This window comes from Coenobita brevimanus, chromosome 40, assembly GCF_032717465.1.
Source record: "Coenobita brevimanus isolate Jiangsu-jjx chromosome 40, ASM3271746v2, whole genome shotgun sequence".
Classification (NCBI taxonomy): Eukaryota; Metazoa; Arthropoda; class Malacostraca; order Decapoda; family Coenobitidae; genus Coenobita; species Coenobita brevimanus.
The window spans coordinates 66,873,288-66,891,925 of record NC_136993.1 but is presented as its reverse complement, the minus strand read 5'-3'; the positions used below and the strand labels follow the sequence as shown (position 1 = coordinate 66,891,925).

The 18,638-nt window shown below is 38.0% G+C and overlaps 1 protein-coding gene and 1 pseudogene across 1 annotated transcript; both read left to right on the top strand.

The window, feature by feature from the left end:
* The first annotated feature begins 319 nt into the window (after nt 1-319).
* Nucleotides 320-18,425, top strand: LOC145397179 (glutamate receptor ionotropic, delta-1-like). The gene is made up of 9 exons (XM_080270378.1): nt 320-471; nt 6,347-6,475; nt 7,054-7,222; nt 7,980-8,218; nt 8,593-8,777; nt 9,391-9,627; nt 13,426-13,607; nt 14,599-14,770; nt 18,259-18,425. The coding sequence occupies exons 1-9, from the start codon at nt 450-452 to the stop codon at nt 18,388-18,390; spliced, it is 1,467 nt and encodes a 488-aa protein (XP_080126504.1). The 5' UTR covers nt 320-449; the 3' UTR covers nt 18,391-18,425.
* Nucleotides 12,820-12,939, top strand: LOC145397412 (5S ribosomal RNA; annotated as a pseudogene).
* Nucleotides 18,426-18,638: the final 213 nt, after the last annotated feature.

Sequence of the window (18,638 nt, the reverse complement as noted above, 5' to 3'; positions counted from 1 at the left end):
AAAGAAAATTAATATATCAGACACATAAACAGTAATCGCCCTTAGACTACGCATACCACCGCCAACTCAAATCACCACCAAAATATAATAAACTCTTCCTTTGCCCATAACCCTCATATCCGTAAAACTTCTTTGAAAGCCACCAATATATTTTTAGATATCGTGTGGACAAACAAGGGTGAATACATTACTTCCTGTGACTTTCGTTGGTGGAAGCAGCTAGTAAAGAATGAGGTGGTATGAACGGAATACGGCATCGGGGAACTATGTTTACACTCTTGCACAGGCTGTTGGAGCGTGCTGGGTTGTGGAAGCTGCCTGAGACGCGGGTGGTGGTGGTAGGCGGAAGGACGGAAGTGAAGGCCGTCCTGCTCCACCCCAGCTTCCGCAACACCATCCACGCCATATACCTCGCCATACAGCCCTTAACAGCAGATGAGTTGCCAACCATGCATCGGCTTACAACACAGGGTACGTGTTGCCTCATATCAAATCAGGCTAACACTGACTCCCTGCAGCTAAAACTGTGAATTACGTGCTTATACACAGTATGTCTCTGTACATAGCTTTCTGTCTGCATGCCGGTCACCCTTCCAGTGCTCTTCAGTTCTCTAGCTGTGGAGAAGACAGTGTGCTCAGTGATCATTTATTAGCCATTTGCATTTGGTTACAGAGGTAGTGACGACAGGAACCGTGTGCATAGATGTACAAAAGAGTTAACTGGTGTGGTGAATATGGTAGTAATGAGATCTTTATAATGGATTTTCCTTCATTCTGTGGTCAGTGACAACATTAGCAGCCAGTAACAACAGAGTGTGAGCTACGCTACCAGTGTATCGTGGTCGGTTTCCCGTCATTTGCATTGTCACAAAGTTCTGATGACAAATCTCGTGATGGTGCTTCCTTTTTTTTTTTTTTTTTTTTTTAAATATATATATCGGACTATCGGACGAATCATATTCAGATACAAGTAGTGGATATAATAATGGTACTGGTTGACTATTTTCTTGACTCCATTCATGTAGGTAATATATTTATATATATAAAACAGTAAATAATATATATACTGGTATTATTTAATATACATTATATACTGTACATAATACATATTATATGTGTATATATTTGTATTATATAAAAATATATATATTATATAAAAATATATAATATGCATAATTTATATATATATATATATATATATATATATATATATATATATATATATATATATATATATATATATATATATATATTCGTAATTAAGTGTGGGGGTATTAATTTTTGTGTACAACTCTTTCAGACCTTGAAGTCAGTGATTTTTTGATGTTAATATTCCATTTCTTATATTACGCGGAAAATGAGGTAGGGCACTTCAGTGGAGTTTTGTGTCTGCACAGAGAGAGAGAGAGAGAGAGAGAGAGAGAGAGAGAGAGAGAGAGAGAGAGAGAGAGACATGGGGGGGTTGCATATCAACAGTCTGATGTCTCTTACTTCACTGTTGCTACACACAGACGATGTTCATTAAAATGTGATTGGTAGTTCTGGAGATGCTGCTGGTGATGGTGGTGATGACGATAGCTGTGATGATGGTGGTGATGGTGGCTGTGGTGGTGGTAGCTGTGGTGATGGTGATGGTGGTAATTACGATGATGATGGTTGTTGTTTAGTACGAGTGTTAACCATAATTGCAATACTTCCATACATTAATGTTTCAGTACACAAAAGGATTTCCCAAAGAAATTACTTGCATCTTGCTGATGCTGGTCACACCTTTGACCCTATATCTATATCTATATCTGTCTGTCTATCTATCTATCTATTTTCAGAGCTGAAAAATTTTACAAAGAGGTGTATGCATCAAGGACAATACAACCACTAGCAATAATTTCAGTTGACACAAGTGAAATGCCAGAGGTAACAGCAGCTGAAGTAAATATTTCTCTTAGAAGTACGAAAAGAGGAAAGACGCAGGAGAAAGTGGAATAGTAGCAGATTTCCTGCTGGATGCAGGAGGTGAAGTGCAAAACCGGCTCGCCCGTTTATTTACTGAATGTATAAAGACGAAAATTCCCAAAACATGGTGTAATGCAAGAGTTATTTTTCTTTACAAGAAATTCGACTCAAAAGATCTTCGTAACAGACTCTTCACTAGGGATGTGCCGCTAGTATCGGTATCGGCATCGGCATCGGCAGTATCGGCCTTTTTTGTAGTATCGGTATCGGTAAGGTAAAAAGATGGCCGATATTCCGATACTTTTCTGGTTTATTGTGTGATTCAAGACACTCATGTTTCCTGACGCTGATAAACAGATGGTTATAATGATCATTTACTTGGAAATTGTATTTCTTTATCTCATTTTCTTACAATGGAATTTTTCTGTATGTAATTTACAAAGTTGTGCACAACACTTTAATGCTGCCAGTGCAAACAAGTTTTGGACTGCATTATCTTGCTGCTAAATGTGGTTGTGGAGTGTGCACAAGTACCAGCTAACACAGCAGCCCAAGTACTGTGCACTTAAACATCTAATCCTCTAAGCTCTGTACACTGGCAAACTGCACCAAAGGTTGTATAATTGTAGCTTTTTTTTGTCTAATTTCTGTTAATCTTGATATTTGATTGTAATCATGTACTAGAAAGCTAAAAAATTATCCTTGAACATCTAAGTCTCTGTACACTGGTAAACTTCCACTTTTTTTTTTTTTTTAATTTAGCCTCTAATATTTTTTTTGGTAGTTTCTAATTTCTGTTAATCTTAATCTTTGATAATAATCATGTACCAGAAACGCAAAAATAATCCTTTAAGTTCTTATAGTATTACTATTATTAGTTTGATACAGTGGAAATTTTCTTTTTATAATCTGTCCAGTTCTTTTTTCTAATTACTGTTAATCTTATAATTATATAATGGAAATTATAGTTTTCGTTTTTTCTTTTTTTACCGTACAATGTAGTATGTCATTTTTCTATTTGTGCGTAGTTTTTTTCCTTGATTAATGAAGAAAAAAAATTCATTGCCTTTTATTTATTATTCACGCAAACAGATTATCAACTTGGCAAAACATTTTATTATTCCGACATCTTAAGGTTATAATTGCCACTTGGTACTGGAGAACTGAGTCAGCTAAATAAGATCATGGATACTGAATTACTGACCTCAGCTCTGCATGGCATGAGACGTGCACTCCTAGGGTCGCTGCTCTCCATGTGCTCAGCAAACAGGTGGATGCTGGGTAAAAGTTCACAAACCATATATACTATTTCAATTTCGACTCTATCGGTCTATGACTTTCCTTTTCTTCTTCTTCTTCTTCTTCTTCTTCTTCTTTTTTTTTTTTAACTGTCAGTACCATGCAATCATAGGCCTATGGTTACTTCCAGCTTCCCCTATTTCTAATATTAAATTACAAGTAATTCTATACTTTTATTAAATAAGCTTACAGAAGTTACAGATTAAACGCAGGGTAATCAAAACAAAGTATCGGTACCGGTATCGGCATCGGCAAAGTACCGGCCATTTGTTAGTATCGGAGTGTCGGTATCGGTATTGGCTGAAGAGTGGGCATCGGTATCGGTATCGGCCGACATCTTGGTATCGGCACATCTCTACTCTTCACCAAAGTCCTTACCGACAGAATAACAATTCTGGACGAAAATTAACCTCGTCAGCAGGCAAGATTCTGAAGCGGAGATTCAACTACTGGTCATTTTTTTTTTTAATGTGTACGACTCTGGACATGGACTTCACAGCCTGTTCCCAATGCTCAGTAATCCTCCCACATACCATACACCTCTACATGTCACCACTTCGGCGCTAACATCCTCCGTCCATATTGAATACATGCTAGGGCTGTCTCATACAGGATGGTGTATTGGTATTAGCGGGTATATTTTTACGACATGTCGGCGGGTCTTCTGGTAGATCAGTAAAGTCTGATTTTTATGAAATTCAAATCACTAAACTGTTCCATGCCCCAGCCGAGATTTGAACCTGGGTCCGATAGGACCCAGGCCACCTCCTTACCGACTGAGCCACCGCCTCCACAAAATAAATCAGATGAGAAAACTAGAGAGCATAACAAACCACTGTGCTTAGGTTTTGTCGATTACGAAAAGGCTTTCGACTCAGTGAAGCACATAACAATCGTAATTTCATCGCGGGAACAAGATTTAAGGAAAACATTGTGAAACTGATCGAAGACATACAACAGGGAAACTGCTACAGTTTGGGTACGTAAAGACTCAGAAAAATTAGGTCGTGCTTCATTGAGAAGTAATTTTACTATAGGTATTTACAGCATGGTTTGGAAACATTTTCAGAAAGATAGATACGGTAGAGAATACCAAGGAGTAAGCAGAGATGGAGAGTTCTTAAACCATTTTAGTTTTGTAGATGATTTTGTCATAATCTCAAAAACAGCAGAGACATTGCAAGAAATGTTAAATAACTAAATAGAAAAAGTCAAAGTATCGCAAAAGATGACCTGGAGTAATAATAATGTTTAATCCAAATACACCAAAAAGCATCATCAGAATAAATGATGAAATTCTTGAAGATTTTGAGGAGTAAAACTACTTGGGACAAATACTAAAACTAACGAAAAGCCATGAAAACGAACAAAACGACGCATTACAATTGGATGGAAAGCTTTAGGTAAACACAGAGACATCGCGAAATGTAGCACGCTAGTTTGTACAAAAAGGAAAGTATATAACGAGTAAATAACCCCTGCTATGACATGCGTTTATGAGACCTGGAAACTGACAAAATAAGTGGAAAAGAAACCAATCCGTTCTCAAATAGTAACGGAAAGGTTAATGTTGGAACTCCAGTATCTTTCAGACACAGAGAGAGAGATCAACTTGAGTGAAAGAGCAGACTAAATCAAAGATATTATATATATATATATATATATATATATATATATATAATATGCGAGGAAGAAGGAACCAAAGGCCATGAGCCCGCAATAACAGTTCCCTCCAAGAGAAAAACAAAATACAAGAAAGAGCCAAATTCAAGATCCATTCATTTCGAGATGCCTGGACACACTGCGTTTGAAAGACTGGAGATCATAGGCAGCAGGAAATACCGACACAGGGAGACAGTTCCAGAGTTGACCTGTTGCATAAATGAAGGACTGGGAGTAACGGTTAACTCTTGCATTAGAGAGCTGGACAGAAAGGGATGAGAGTTTGCTACGCGCCCGTCGTAGAGGTGGAGGAATGTATGCAGACAGTTCAGAGGAGCAGTGACCATTAAAGTAGCGATAGAAAAGAGATAAAGATGCAACAGTGCGGCGAAGAGATAGAGGTTGAAGGGAGTCAGTATGAGAAGGATATATATATATATATATATATATATATATATATATATATATATATACAGTATATATATATATATATATATATATATATATATATATATATATATATATATATATATATATATATATATATATATATATATATATATATATATATATATATATATATATATATATATATATATATATATATATATATATATATATATATATATATATATATACAGTATGTATATATATATATATACAGTATATATATATATATATATATATATATATATATATATATATATATATATATATATATATATTTATATATATATATATATATACAGTATATATATATATATATATATATATATATATATATATATATATATATGTATTTATAGATTTATGTTTATATATATATATATATATACAGTATATATATATATATATATATAGATATATATATATATATATATATATATATATATATATATATATATATATACAGTATATATATATATATATATATATATATATATATATATATATATATAGACAGAGAGATAGATAGATAGATAGACAGATAACATAGCATGAAGCCAGCCAGTGTGAAACAATATATATATTATATACGAGAGTATAATGGGTTACACAGTAATTTATTTTTTGATAAACATTGAACCAAAAGTGATTGTGTTAAATCTTGATTGTTCATGGTTAATTAATGTTTGCATTCAGTCTCATTAATGACACAATTTACCAATTCCTGAATTTCGAATGAAGGTAGATGGAGGCAGCAATGCATACTCTTACATCCATAGCGATTTTCTGGCTCAGTGACCCTTATACAGTCGATAAGGGTTAGTCTGATTAGCCTCAATTTATTCAAACATGTCCTTTCAGCAATTCCTAATGGCAGAAATTGTACTTCCAACCTGTTAGAGACGTTTTCTGTAGCAGTGGACCTACTTTTTAAGCTACATTTTTTACACAGCTATTCTGTTCCTCAAGTCTTCAGTATTTCCAGCTATGTGGTTCAGTGAGCGTGTATCAGTGTACCGCCGATGCCTGTACTGCAAACATGGCGAGGCTGGCATCACCTTCCTCGAGCACGTGGACCTAGGCACTGGCAAGACAGTTAACAACCCCTTCAATGGTGAGCTATAATAAGTACACCCTAACTCATTCAGAAGTCGTAGGTTTATATCTGCCTCTTTATATGAAAAGGTTACTATATATGTAAACTCGTGGATGACGCTCTATGTTTGCCACTTTAGGTTTATATAATGGTTAACATTTTTTCTGTCGACAAAAAGATAGTAAACCTACGTGCAAGCCGGCTGATCCATACAATAGTAGTAGTTGCAGTAGTAGTAACGTCAGGTATATCCGAACGTGAACCAAATGGGTTGCAGGCTAAAGTTATACCTTTTTCTGAAGTCCTTCATCGGCATTTAGTGGGATAAGGAGATCAGAGGGACGTCTACAACACTCAAACGTCCTAACCATTCAGTCATATCACTACTACAAACCTTTTGACTTCAGCACCGTCATGCAGTCTTATGTATTAATACAAACAATATTAATATAAACAACAAAAAGGCAATAGCATGACAGGTATATCGTTTGTCAAAACAGTTTTCAAGACTGTGCACATACTGTGCTGAAATAACTACTACACGGTGTTAATATAACATTGAAATAATTTGCAGTGAAATATTCTCCATGCATCAGCTCATCCGTTGCAAGACATGGAGGGCCACAGGCTTCGAGGGGTTTCGCTGCGTCACTTCCCTTTCATGGACTACTTGACTAACAGTGACCAGCCTGGCTCCACCATCACCCCACTCGATTCCTTGGAAACCAGACTCATTTACAGCTTCTCAGCCACTATCAACTTTACGTAAGGATATCACTCACTTATCGACAGTACATGTATGATAATTAATTTACCATGTGTAAGTTATTACATCTGTAAATATAGGAACAGAGTAAAAAGTATGGAAGCAAGTACATTTGTATATATATATATATATATATATATATATATATATATATATATATATATATGTATATATATCGTATATATATATATATATATATATATATATATATATATATATATATATATATATATATATACCGTATATATCTGTCAACATACACATCTTAGATCGTTCCTAATGTTTGAGATCAGTTGATACCCAACTGGCATACGTTCTATCATGATTGTTCAGAGCATCATATCAAAACCATGTTATAAATATCTTAAGTGGTACACTGCTTTTCGATCCTTGTCTTCGGGACCTACCTTACCCCAACTTCAGACGTGAAAAAATAACGTATGATAAAAGAATATACCTGCAGTGTTTCAGAACGTTATTCGTCCAAGTAGCTGGAATTGCATCAGTCTAAATATTAGCCCTTTTTCTTCACTGTTTCTGGCAAGAAAAGCTTGCTCAAGGCTCCCAGCCCTTGATTTGTTTTCTATTTTAGATATATAAATTACGATACTGCAGGTTTGTTATTAATGGGGACTTTGAACCTTCTCAGGATTATATGACTCACTCGTACCGATATAATAATAACCGGGGGTGTTATCTTTACTGAGGCATTAGACAGAATGTTACTATGGAAGGATTAAATTTTTTTTTCTAAAGATATGTGATCCATGAGCAGCCTGAGAAGGATTGGGGTATTCCAACTAACGGCACCTTCAACGGGGTGATGGGTGAGTTGCAAAGGGAGGAGACTGACTTCTGCACCACTGCCGTCCCCTCACCAGAGCGTCTACAGGCTGTAGATTACGCTCGTGGCTACCCCTCGGATGTCCTCGTCATCACATCCCTAAAACCCACTGTCCTGCCTGCTAATTTGGGCCTTGTTAGGCCATTCCAAAGTGAGTTAACCCCTGTATATTTGCCCAGGATTAGGGGCTGCATTGCTCATGTGATGTTATTGAAGAATAATAAAAACCCTCTCTCGGACCTAACTTTTTTGTTTGATAAGATTAGTAAAAAGAGGTAAGAAACAGCATTCTACGTCTGTCAGGAATTTTCCCTACAGCCATGGACGAGGATCGCCATGCGGCTGTGGGGATTGCACTCTGGAATGACTTCCATAACACAGGAAAAACAGCTTCATTAATATTCATTTACAATGCCGGGCAAACAGCTGGACACAGTATGTTTCCTCATTGTCCTTGTTAAGGCAGCACTTCATCAAGGATGTAATTTAGGAAATGTGTTAATAATGATGATGTTCTTTTAACAGGTAAAGTGTGGTTAAGTCTGCTTTGCGGTGTGGTGGGGTGGGGGATGACTCTGTGGGTGTTACAGAGGGTGTGGGTGTGGGCTGCAGGGGGTCGTCGCGTCCAGTTTAACACCGCTGTCCTGTACGGCTGGGGCGCCCTCCTCGAACGGCCGCCCATGGATCCATCAGTCAGCATAGCCGGACAGGTGTGGAGCCGTTTTCAGGTCGTCAGATGTAGTTTTGCAGCTCGTTATTCTTCGTCATGTATTTAGCATATGATGTGTGTAAGGAGATGCACATGGTCAGAGTGTAGCGCTCCTTTTTATCCTGATAGCGGACGGAATGACAACTTGACAGTATGCAGAGTGTACATATAGAAAAAAATGCACATACTGTATGGTTATGCTTGCCAAGATTGAGAATGCTTGAACTTGCGTGACTTTGTGTCCTGTTTGATTGGACATGTTGAGAGTTCCACGTGTATTCTTTCTTTTTCTTTGGTTTATAGTACTGGACTCTGATTGTGACAGCTGCTTGGTTGATTGCCTGATAATGAAGGATGCTCTTGGACAGCAGTAATAATATTATGTCAAAGAAATGATTGTAATATCTATTTGGATGACAGAGATAATGGGTACTTCATGGTTCAAACTACAGTAAGATACTTTAAGACAATTTTAGGCACTGCAATGATTATAATACGAATATAATGCCAAAGATGTGATCATATTGCCTCGAATTTCGGCTGTCACAGACGCTGCTGTATTTGAGGGTGGTGTTCTGTGGAATTGTTTCATAGTTTTACTGAATTTGACACAGCTGCTGGTGGGTTGGTGGCTGGTGTTCTGTTTGGTGGTGGACACTGGGTACCGATCCTCTCTCATCGCCCACCTCACAGTGCAGGCCAAGTCCTCCACCCTGGAACACTTCCAGGACCTGCTGGATCAGACCAACTGGAGATGGGGCACAGAGAAGTGGCAGCTGTCAGGGGTGCAATTCGAGTACTTCACGAAAAGTACGAGCCCTGTCGTCCATCATATTTACAGGAAGATGGAGGTTAGTTTGTGTGTATGTGGGGGGAAGGAGAAGTAATCAAAATTTATGATGCAAATAACGAAAACATTGACTTCCGTTAAACAGAGCAACAAAATTTCTTATTTCCATTATGTTCATATCTATTTTAAGTACATCCTGGAAACACTATAAATATGTCAGTATTCATTATTTTGCTAGTCCCCTCAGTAAGATGATTTCACTATTTGATGATATACAGTATATACATTTTTTTTTACCTTTAGGCAATTTTGTCCACTTGGTGTACACATTAACTGGAGTTATTAGACGTAGTTCTCAAAAACCCTTCAATACATTTTTTTCCTGCATTCAATAAATTAATTGGACGTAGCAATAATGAGCTGCTAACAGATGTCATCGCACTCAAATGATTATATTTGGAGCTCATTATTTAAGGTAATTAATGAGACTCTTAAATTTTTTCATCATCATGGCAGGCGATATAACGAAACACAAGATGAACTGGTTGGGATATACACTTCTAATAATGCAGTGGTCACCTATTCCGTCAATTTATGTTTTATTTGTGGTATGCATATTTTGTGTCAGTCTGTCACGTCTAAAATGAGTTAAAGTCCCAGTGTTAGCTAATCGATCAGACTTATCATAAACCCCTTGCCCGAGCAGAAATTTGATGTTGCCAGAAGAATGAAAGGAATGGGAAGATCCCGTGCTCTTCCGTCTGTGTCCTTACTGGTGGTATCTCTTGTTGCAACAGTTTCTGATCATGTGCTTGTTTTTAAATCTCACCTCTTAGTACCCATAGCGTTTGCAGTAACAGGGCTAGGCTGAAGACATTAAATAATCCATTCAGGATGTTAACACCGTATCAATAATATTCTTACTCTGGGTGATGTTTTTAACTTGAGAAAAACTCTTGAGGTAAAGAATTAAAAGATAATAATAACAGTAATCAGTTTGGCTTGATAAATAATTGGTTTCTCCCCTTGGTACTGCCAGGAAGTTCTATTCAAACTGTTTAATAGTTTTGCTAGGACAGACTGGGATGGATTCAGAAATTATCTTGTTGACATTCCATGACAGTTTTTCTTCTCCAGTAACATCTGTTCTACCCAGTCCCACATCAATGACTTAATGCATGCTGGTATGGAATTGTTCATACCAAGTCAACAGTTCACTAAAAGATGGGACTCCCCAAAATGGTTTGATAGCAATTGTGCCAGAGCAACGGCCCAAAAGTCATTAGCATATAACTCTTACTTAAAAACAAAAAATCTGCATCGCCTAGTCAATTGATAATTGTTAGAAACCATTGAAAAGCAATAATAAATCTCGCTAAATCAATCATTCTTCACAATGAAGCATCCGAACCTACTAAACAATCCTAATGACAACATAATATTCTGGCCAACTCTCAGTTCTTTCAATAATAGCTTCAGCAAATCATCACCCATTCCCTCATTAAAATCTTCAGATGGTAACATTACAAATGACCTGCGTGGGAAAGAGAACGTCCTTGCCAGAACATTTGCCAGAAATTTTGCTTTTGAGGAAGTGAGCCAGAACGTCCCTGTACATACAAGAACTTCACTCTCCTGAAACTGCTCCGCTTAAGATACAGACTAGATACGTAAAATCCATCCTAGACAATTTACCAACCAACAAAGCTCCAGGACCAGATGGAATTACCTCCCCCCCTTTTTTTCAAAAAGTGTTTCCCAGAACTTGCCTCAGTTCTAGCTAAATTATTCAGACTATGCATACGTACTGCTTCATTCCCTGATTCTTGGTAAAGAGCCAATATCCACCCAAATCCAAAGAAAGGAAGCTCCTTTGACCCCTCCGATTACAGACCAAGAGCTATCACGTCTTCTCTTGGTAAAGTATTTGAGACTGTAATTATCACATAGTTAAGCCTTTGGAATCCAATAACATAATTAGTGATAGACAGTATGGTTTTCATCACGAAAGGTGAACTATTGACATACTCAATCTCCTGACTCATACCATCCATTAGTCAGTTGACCAACATGAACAAACTCAAGCAGTAGCCTTTGATATTTCTAAAGCTTTTGACACAGTGTGGCACGGTTCCCTGGTGCCCAAACTCCCTTGCTGTGGCCTAACGTCTTTTATTGCTCTGATTGCTTCATATCTCAGTGACCGAGAGATAAGAGATAAAACAGATGATGTATATTCCAATTTCCAATTTTTTAATGCTGGCCTGATCTCTTATCCGTCACCCATAATCCAATCCACTCATTTGCAGATGACTCAACACTTCACAGTTCATTCACACTTAAACAACCATTCACATTCTATCTCGCAACTCAGTACAACAATCGCCATAAATCAAGACTTAACTAAGAGCACTGAATGGGGACAAAATAACGTGGTCTCATTTAATGCTAGTTAAACCAAATGTATACAGTTTACCAATAGACAGATATTGCCTGACTCCTACATTACCTTCAATGATTGTAATATTCCTGTCCCTAAAAATATTGAAATTCTCGGTATATCACTTAACAGTGCCCTCAGCTGGACCTCTCATGCTGTAACACCTGCTAAAACCGACTAAAAAAAAAAAACTTGGAATATTGAACAGTCTGTAAATTCTTCACTGAAGAGCATCTAGCCATAATTTATAAGAATCATGGGAGCTCTCAGCCGGAATATTGCTCACCAGTGTGGAATGGATATGAAAAGGTTGCTCTAAAACAATTACAGTAGACAAAATTCAGAATAATGCGTTAGGAATTATTAATAACCCTGCTCTTACAAATGAATGACCTCCCCTACAAGTAAGAAGGAATGTTGCCTCTCTTGCATTACTCTAGTTACTTTTATGACAAATGTCCAGACGACGTTGCCACCATTGTGCCACCTCTCCGTACCTTCCCCCACGCTACACGCGCATCTGGCAGTGCTCATGAATGGACTGTCACACTGCCATATTTCAGAACTTCCGCCTATCAAAATTCCTTTATTCCTTGAACTGCATCCCTTGGGAACTCGATTCCTCAGAATGGTTTCCCCCCAAAATTCAACCTACGGCTGTTTAAATCCAACTTTTACAAATATTTAAATGAATGTAGAACACCTGTAATCTGGTATATGGAATTTTTTTTATTCATTTTTTTCTTCCTCAGTTCTTTAGATATATATATATATATATATATATATATATATATATATATATATATATATATAAAACACGGCCATACCACGTTGCATACACCGCTTCCCGTCCGATCAGCGAAGTTAAGCAACGTTGGGTCTGGTTAGTACTTGGATGGGGTGACCGCCTGGGAACACCAGATGCTGTTGGCATAACGTTCTCCTTACGTGTCAAGTGGGGTTGGTGGAGGATTAGTGCCCCTCCCTGTAAAACAATTAACTCTAAGCCCTTGGCCACCCTGTTTGGTATACATGGCGTCTGGCAATGAATGAATGAAAAATATATATGAAATTCGTTGTAAATAAATAAAAAATAGAAGGGTTGCTATTCGCTTTTATTCCTGAAGGCTCTGGGCATAGGCTGCACAGCCCGTTCCTTGGAGACCAGCATTCCTCCTAAGTATTGTGAACCTTTACATGCCACCACTTCGGCGCTAACACCCACCGTCTGTATTGAATACATGCTAGGGTTGTCTCACTCAGGACTGTTATACTGGTATTAGCTAGGGAATTTATACGACATAAACTTCTCTTAAGCCAGTAAAAAAAAAAAAAAACTTTATACGATAAACGACACTAATTCTTTCTCTTGCTGTCGCAACCTCCCGATGATTATAGTTTACTTATTATCCACCTCAGATTCTAAAGTCTTCCAACGAGGGACTGACGAAGGTGATGGCTGGTGGCTTCTCCTTCATCAGCTTCAGGAACTATGTCAGTATAGCAGTGGCCTCTAAGTACACAGACCCCAGAGGAAATTCACCGTTTTACATCAGCAAGAGTGGGATTCCTACCATGGCTGCCTTTGGCTGGGCTATGAGGTGAGTTGGTTGTCTGTACCTGCTCCTCTCTGTCTCTGATCATTGTGTGTCATAAAATGCTAATCAGTTAACAGAACCAAAATTTGTGGAATACTAGATGTGTAATGTGGTCAGTTTCACTTGTGCTGTAGTCCTTACAAATATTATAGTCACCTTTGTCTGGTCACGTGGAGGCGATTCATTAAACAGGTCTTACACAACAGCTTATGCACCTGTCAAGGCATAATAGGGCCGGGCGTCAACCTACTGATTCAATGACGCCAAATTATGAAGAGATAACTTGTTGGGTTTCATGGACTTCAGAGTTGTGTGTGTGTGTGTGTGTGTGTGTGTGTGTGTGTGTGTGTGTGTGTGTGTAAATCACTGGGTCGGTCGGTCTGGATCACAACGATGGTCGTCGTGAACGTCAGCTTATTACCGGCCCGGAAGAGAGCTGAGAGCTCATTTTGTCTGATCTAAGGGCAAGGCTGTGACCTTTCACATACACAAACACACCCATCCCCTTGCTCGAGGGGGACAGTAACCACCACTTCGTCAGTGAAGCTTTTTGCATCCTGAGCAGGCGCGAACCCCCACCTACCAGATGGCAGGCGAGAACGTTACCACTGAGCCAGCGAGTGGTTTTGTGTGTGTGTGTGCGTGTGTGATCTTAAAACATATATTAACATCTAAACTAATATCCCACGCAATCAGGGACTTTATGGACATTTTAATCAACTGACGTTTATAATATGGCTATATTTGCCTTTCAGATCTTTCACCTATATTGTCAAAAAGATCCAATTTCTATCAGATAATTTGATACCAGATTTCGAATTGTGTTCCAAGTTGCACGATATATTTTTTGTTCTTCTCCATCCTCGTAACACTTCTCTACATGGCAACGTGTTATGATCTGTTCTGTAATAACCAATTGAATGTTTCAGTAAGTTAAACAATATTCCCCTAAATAAGAGTACCAAATATTTCGCAATGTGTTTTTGTTTACCAGGAAAGGGGCTCCGTTTAGCTCACGAATTAGCCAGTTGATGAACAGACTGGAGGACGCTGGAATTACAGCTTACTGGAAGGATGAAGTAATTGCCAGGCGTGTGAGGCAGAACAGAGCAGAGATGACCCAGGGACTTGACACCACCCTGGATAACCTGCCCACACCACAGCAGGTGAGATTAACATGATTGTGTACATTGTAAGTGGTTATGCAGAGAGAATGAATGGATACAAGATGATGAAAAAGATACTGTGCCCGAGTCTGAAAGTTTTATGGAGAGAATTATTTTGATGAATATGTTGAAAATTTATTAATATGGTCAAAACTGTTACGTGCATGTACTCTCCTTCTTTTCTGACAATTTTATTTTACTAAAAGAAAAACTTTACAAACTGAGTATGCAATATTCAGTATCCTATTAGTTACTTAATCTGGAAGTCGTTTGGTAGGAGTAAGAATAACATTTTTCGATCTGGATTTTAGATATGCGGTAGATTTCACTAACCTAGGAAGAAAATAATCGTCTGAAAGCAACAAGAATTGTTACGACGAGGTGGGGCTGAAGGTCTATGACTGCCTGATGATTAATGTAATGTGCGCAACAGGTATTTTAGAGTCCAAAGGGGACGGCTAGCCACATCAAGCCGTAAGCTCAAAAAGGGGAAGCTGGTAATAAAGTATAAAGACAAACAGCAATGACGAAAAGGGGCAATGAAAGACAGTTAAAAATACTTAACTTAGTTCACATAACACTAACTTAAAGCTATAACAAGAAAATCAATCAAGTTCGAAAAGGATTGTCAAACTAAGACTTGCAGAAAGTATCCTAAAGTTCCAAACAACAATAGTAAAGGTACACTAGCACACTGGAACTAGCCCCTGGGTTGTGACACCGCCGGAGGCGAAATAAAGAAAATAAACTTAAAGGTACAGACTCTTGACACTTGAATAAAATAGATGACATTAGCAAAAGGAATGAAATGACTAAATCTGCAGGTCTCGTAAATATTTGCAATATCATTAAGCACAACTTAATAAGTAGATAATGTGCTGACAATTAATAAACATAAACTCACGTGTGGCAGACATACTATTATATACAAAATGTCTCAAAGCAGAGCACACCAACACGCCGGTCTAACATCAGCTGCTAAGTCAACTTGGTAACATCGTTTGAAGATATCCTTCACCTATAGTGAAGGCCAGGCCATACATTAGACCGGTACTTGATAACAGAAATACTGGTCTTTTTATACAATCTCACAGAAGCACGAAAGGTGTAACAGAAACTCATTCACAAGGTCGAAACTAACATGTGCAGACACGAAAAGGCAGCACTAACGGCAATAATGACTCTACTGAAAGTTACAGAAACCGATGTGTGTGTTAGCTTACACATCGGAAAGGCTCAAAACTGCATCTCAGTCAATGATAGAAACTCCTACTGGTCAGTTTCACCTCATGATACAACAATTCAACAAGCAACAACACGCAGCCAGGCCCGGGATTCAGTTGCTCTGTCTCATGGTTCCATATTCTTAAATCTCTTCCCTATTGACACAAGTGCTAAGCATGATGTCAGCAACACAAGCAAATAATAAATGCTCTGAATGATACATGAAAATATAAACAATCTGATCGGCCACACGTAACAGAATAAACCACAAAAGGACGTCATCGTAATCAGTTAGCTATTCTTGCAAACCCAGTTTCATGTGAATATGATCCCGAAGAAGTGTAGGCTAAAGCTGTCCTTTCCTGCAGTCCACCATCCTTCTTACAGAGGGTAAGAAAGTAGATAAGAAACGTTTGTAGTAGCAGACGGCAGAGCCACCCGGATATATCGGTGCCACCATGGGAAGGCGCTCCTCAAGAAAATCATCATTGGCCTAATGTCTGTGAAGTAACAAAGAGACTCCAGTCTAAGTCACTGGAAGATTTAGTGATACCTGATATAGATTTATTTTCCAGTGTTGTCAACGTCATTTTGCGCTTCAAATTCTGGTCTTCCTATTAGCTTTGTTGTTTTTCTCTTACTTTCATTACCCAGTAACCTAAAAATATTATGTATTCTCAGTTTAACCCTTGTAAGGTAACCCTACAACTCCCATAACACGTCCGGTAACCTGGCGTCTGCCAGACCCCAAGCTTCAGAAAATCACCAAATATACTTACAACACCTTTATTCAAACAATTACTTGTGCACAATTTCCGTAGCCCTTTTCCTTCAATTCGGTGCAACAGATATGAAAATACAAGTGACGAAATACTGTAAGGAAAATTAAAATTAAAACATTGACAAATTTTGTACCAACTGAAATTAGTGGCTGTCATACCAGAACTGATATGTTCCACCAGTTTCCTGTCAATGAATGCTGTAGACCAATGGCCAATGTATCTTTAAGAAGAAAGAGAAGCACATGTCATAATAAATAATTTTTGGGGTGCAAGATATACAGTATATGGGGTAAAAAATCACAGGTGATGTAACTTGGGGTCCACTGGACCCCAAACGCCCTTTAGTACGAAAATAGAGCCAGATCCCAAACTGATCCCATCACCTCCCTAAACTAGTCTACTAGTCAGGAAGGTAGAGGGAAAACCTGATCCCAAGACCATATAGTAATATATGAAAAACACTAAGAAAAATAGCATGCGGTCCAATAGACCCCAGGTTACCTTAGGAGGGTTAAGGTAAGTATGTAAGACCTTTGCATGCTTAACATCTTGTTATTACTGTGTTCTGCTTGAAAACTGTCCGGACTTAATCACCACCACTCTTCTATCAGCCAAGAAAATCCAGTATTTCAACAGCTGTTAATGGAAATAGGCTATGTTTCCACCTCCACTGTCGTGCATCATATAATAGTCATCTTAACAGGGTGTTATCTTCACGTCCTGTCCTAGTATACACCGCAGTTTTAGTTCAGTCTATCCTCCCCACCCACTCCATTCCGCCAATAATTCATTTTTTCCCCTCTGTTTCGTTTGATTTCCCTCTTTATAGTTACTGTACTTACCAGACCAAGCTTCACAACATATACTTCCATCCTTTATGTCCAGCCTGTCAACATCTTCATACAAATTACTGGATAGATACATGCATGTCTCTTCTGATAGTTAATCTGACCTCAGCAACACCCATACTACTGTATATCAGTATTTATCTAATGTTCCTTCAGGAACAAGTTACGTTTTTTTGCTGTGCAGTCAGGGTATTGTACATTTTGAGTTTAAGTTTCTAAAGGTTACCTGCTAGTAATACCATGAATTCTAATGAGTCTGATCACCATCATTGCCAGATACGAGTATTCAGTAACTGTTGAGGGGTAAGGGTCATGGACCCGGGGGATATGTTAGTGATATCTAGGACTGTCGAGGCATTACCTAGCAAGACCAACACTATTGATGCCTATAAGGGGATTTTTTTTAATATGCAATATAAAAATGTTTTTCCTTTGATGATTATTATTTCTCATACAATCATTTTAATTATAAATGCTGGTGATTTTCGTATAAATTTTGCCAGTTTTTGTGTAATAATTGTCTTATAGTATGCGATATGTGTGACATTAGTTTCCTTTTCATAAGCCTGATTTTCTTTATTTAGCAGTTTCCTTTGCCACGATTTGTATACGATTTGAACTGAAATGTTTCCAGGCCAGCAGAGAGGTGGCGTTGGTGCTGGACCACCTGCAGGGCGCCTTCTACATCCTGTTCCTGGGATCCGGTTTGGCACTCTTCACATTTCTAGGAGAAAACCTTGCCAAGACAAGATGTGGGACAGTGTAATCACCAGCCATGCACTGTAGACTGTTTCACTACGATAATTCTGTTTACTCTTGCTCCAGACAGTTTTATTCAGCTGAGTGGTGACTTTTCAACAGGATAGGTTAGGTGTAATTTAGCTAAATCTTTCACTGGTCTAAGTTATTACTTAGCTAAACAAGAAATGTACTCGTTCGTACCTCAGTTTAGATCAAAACAACGTCATCATATTTAAAAGGTTAAGTTTTTGACCGCCAGGATTTCTTTCAGCT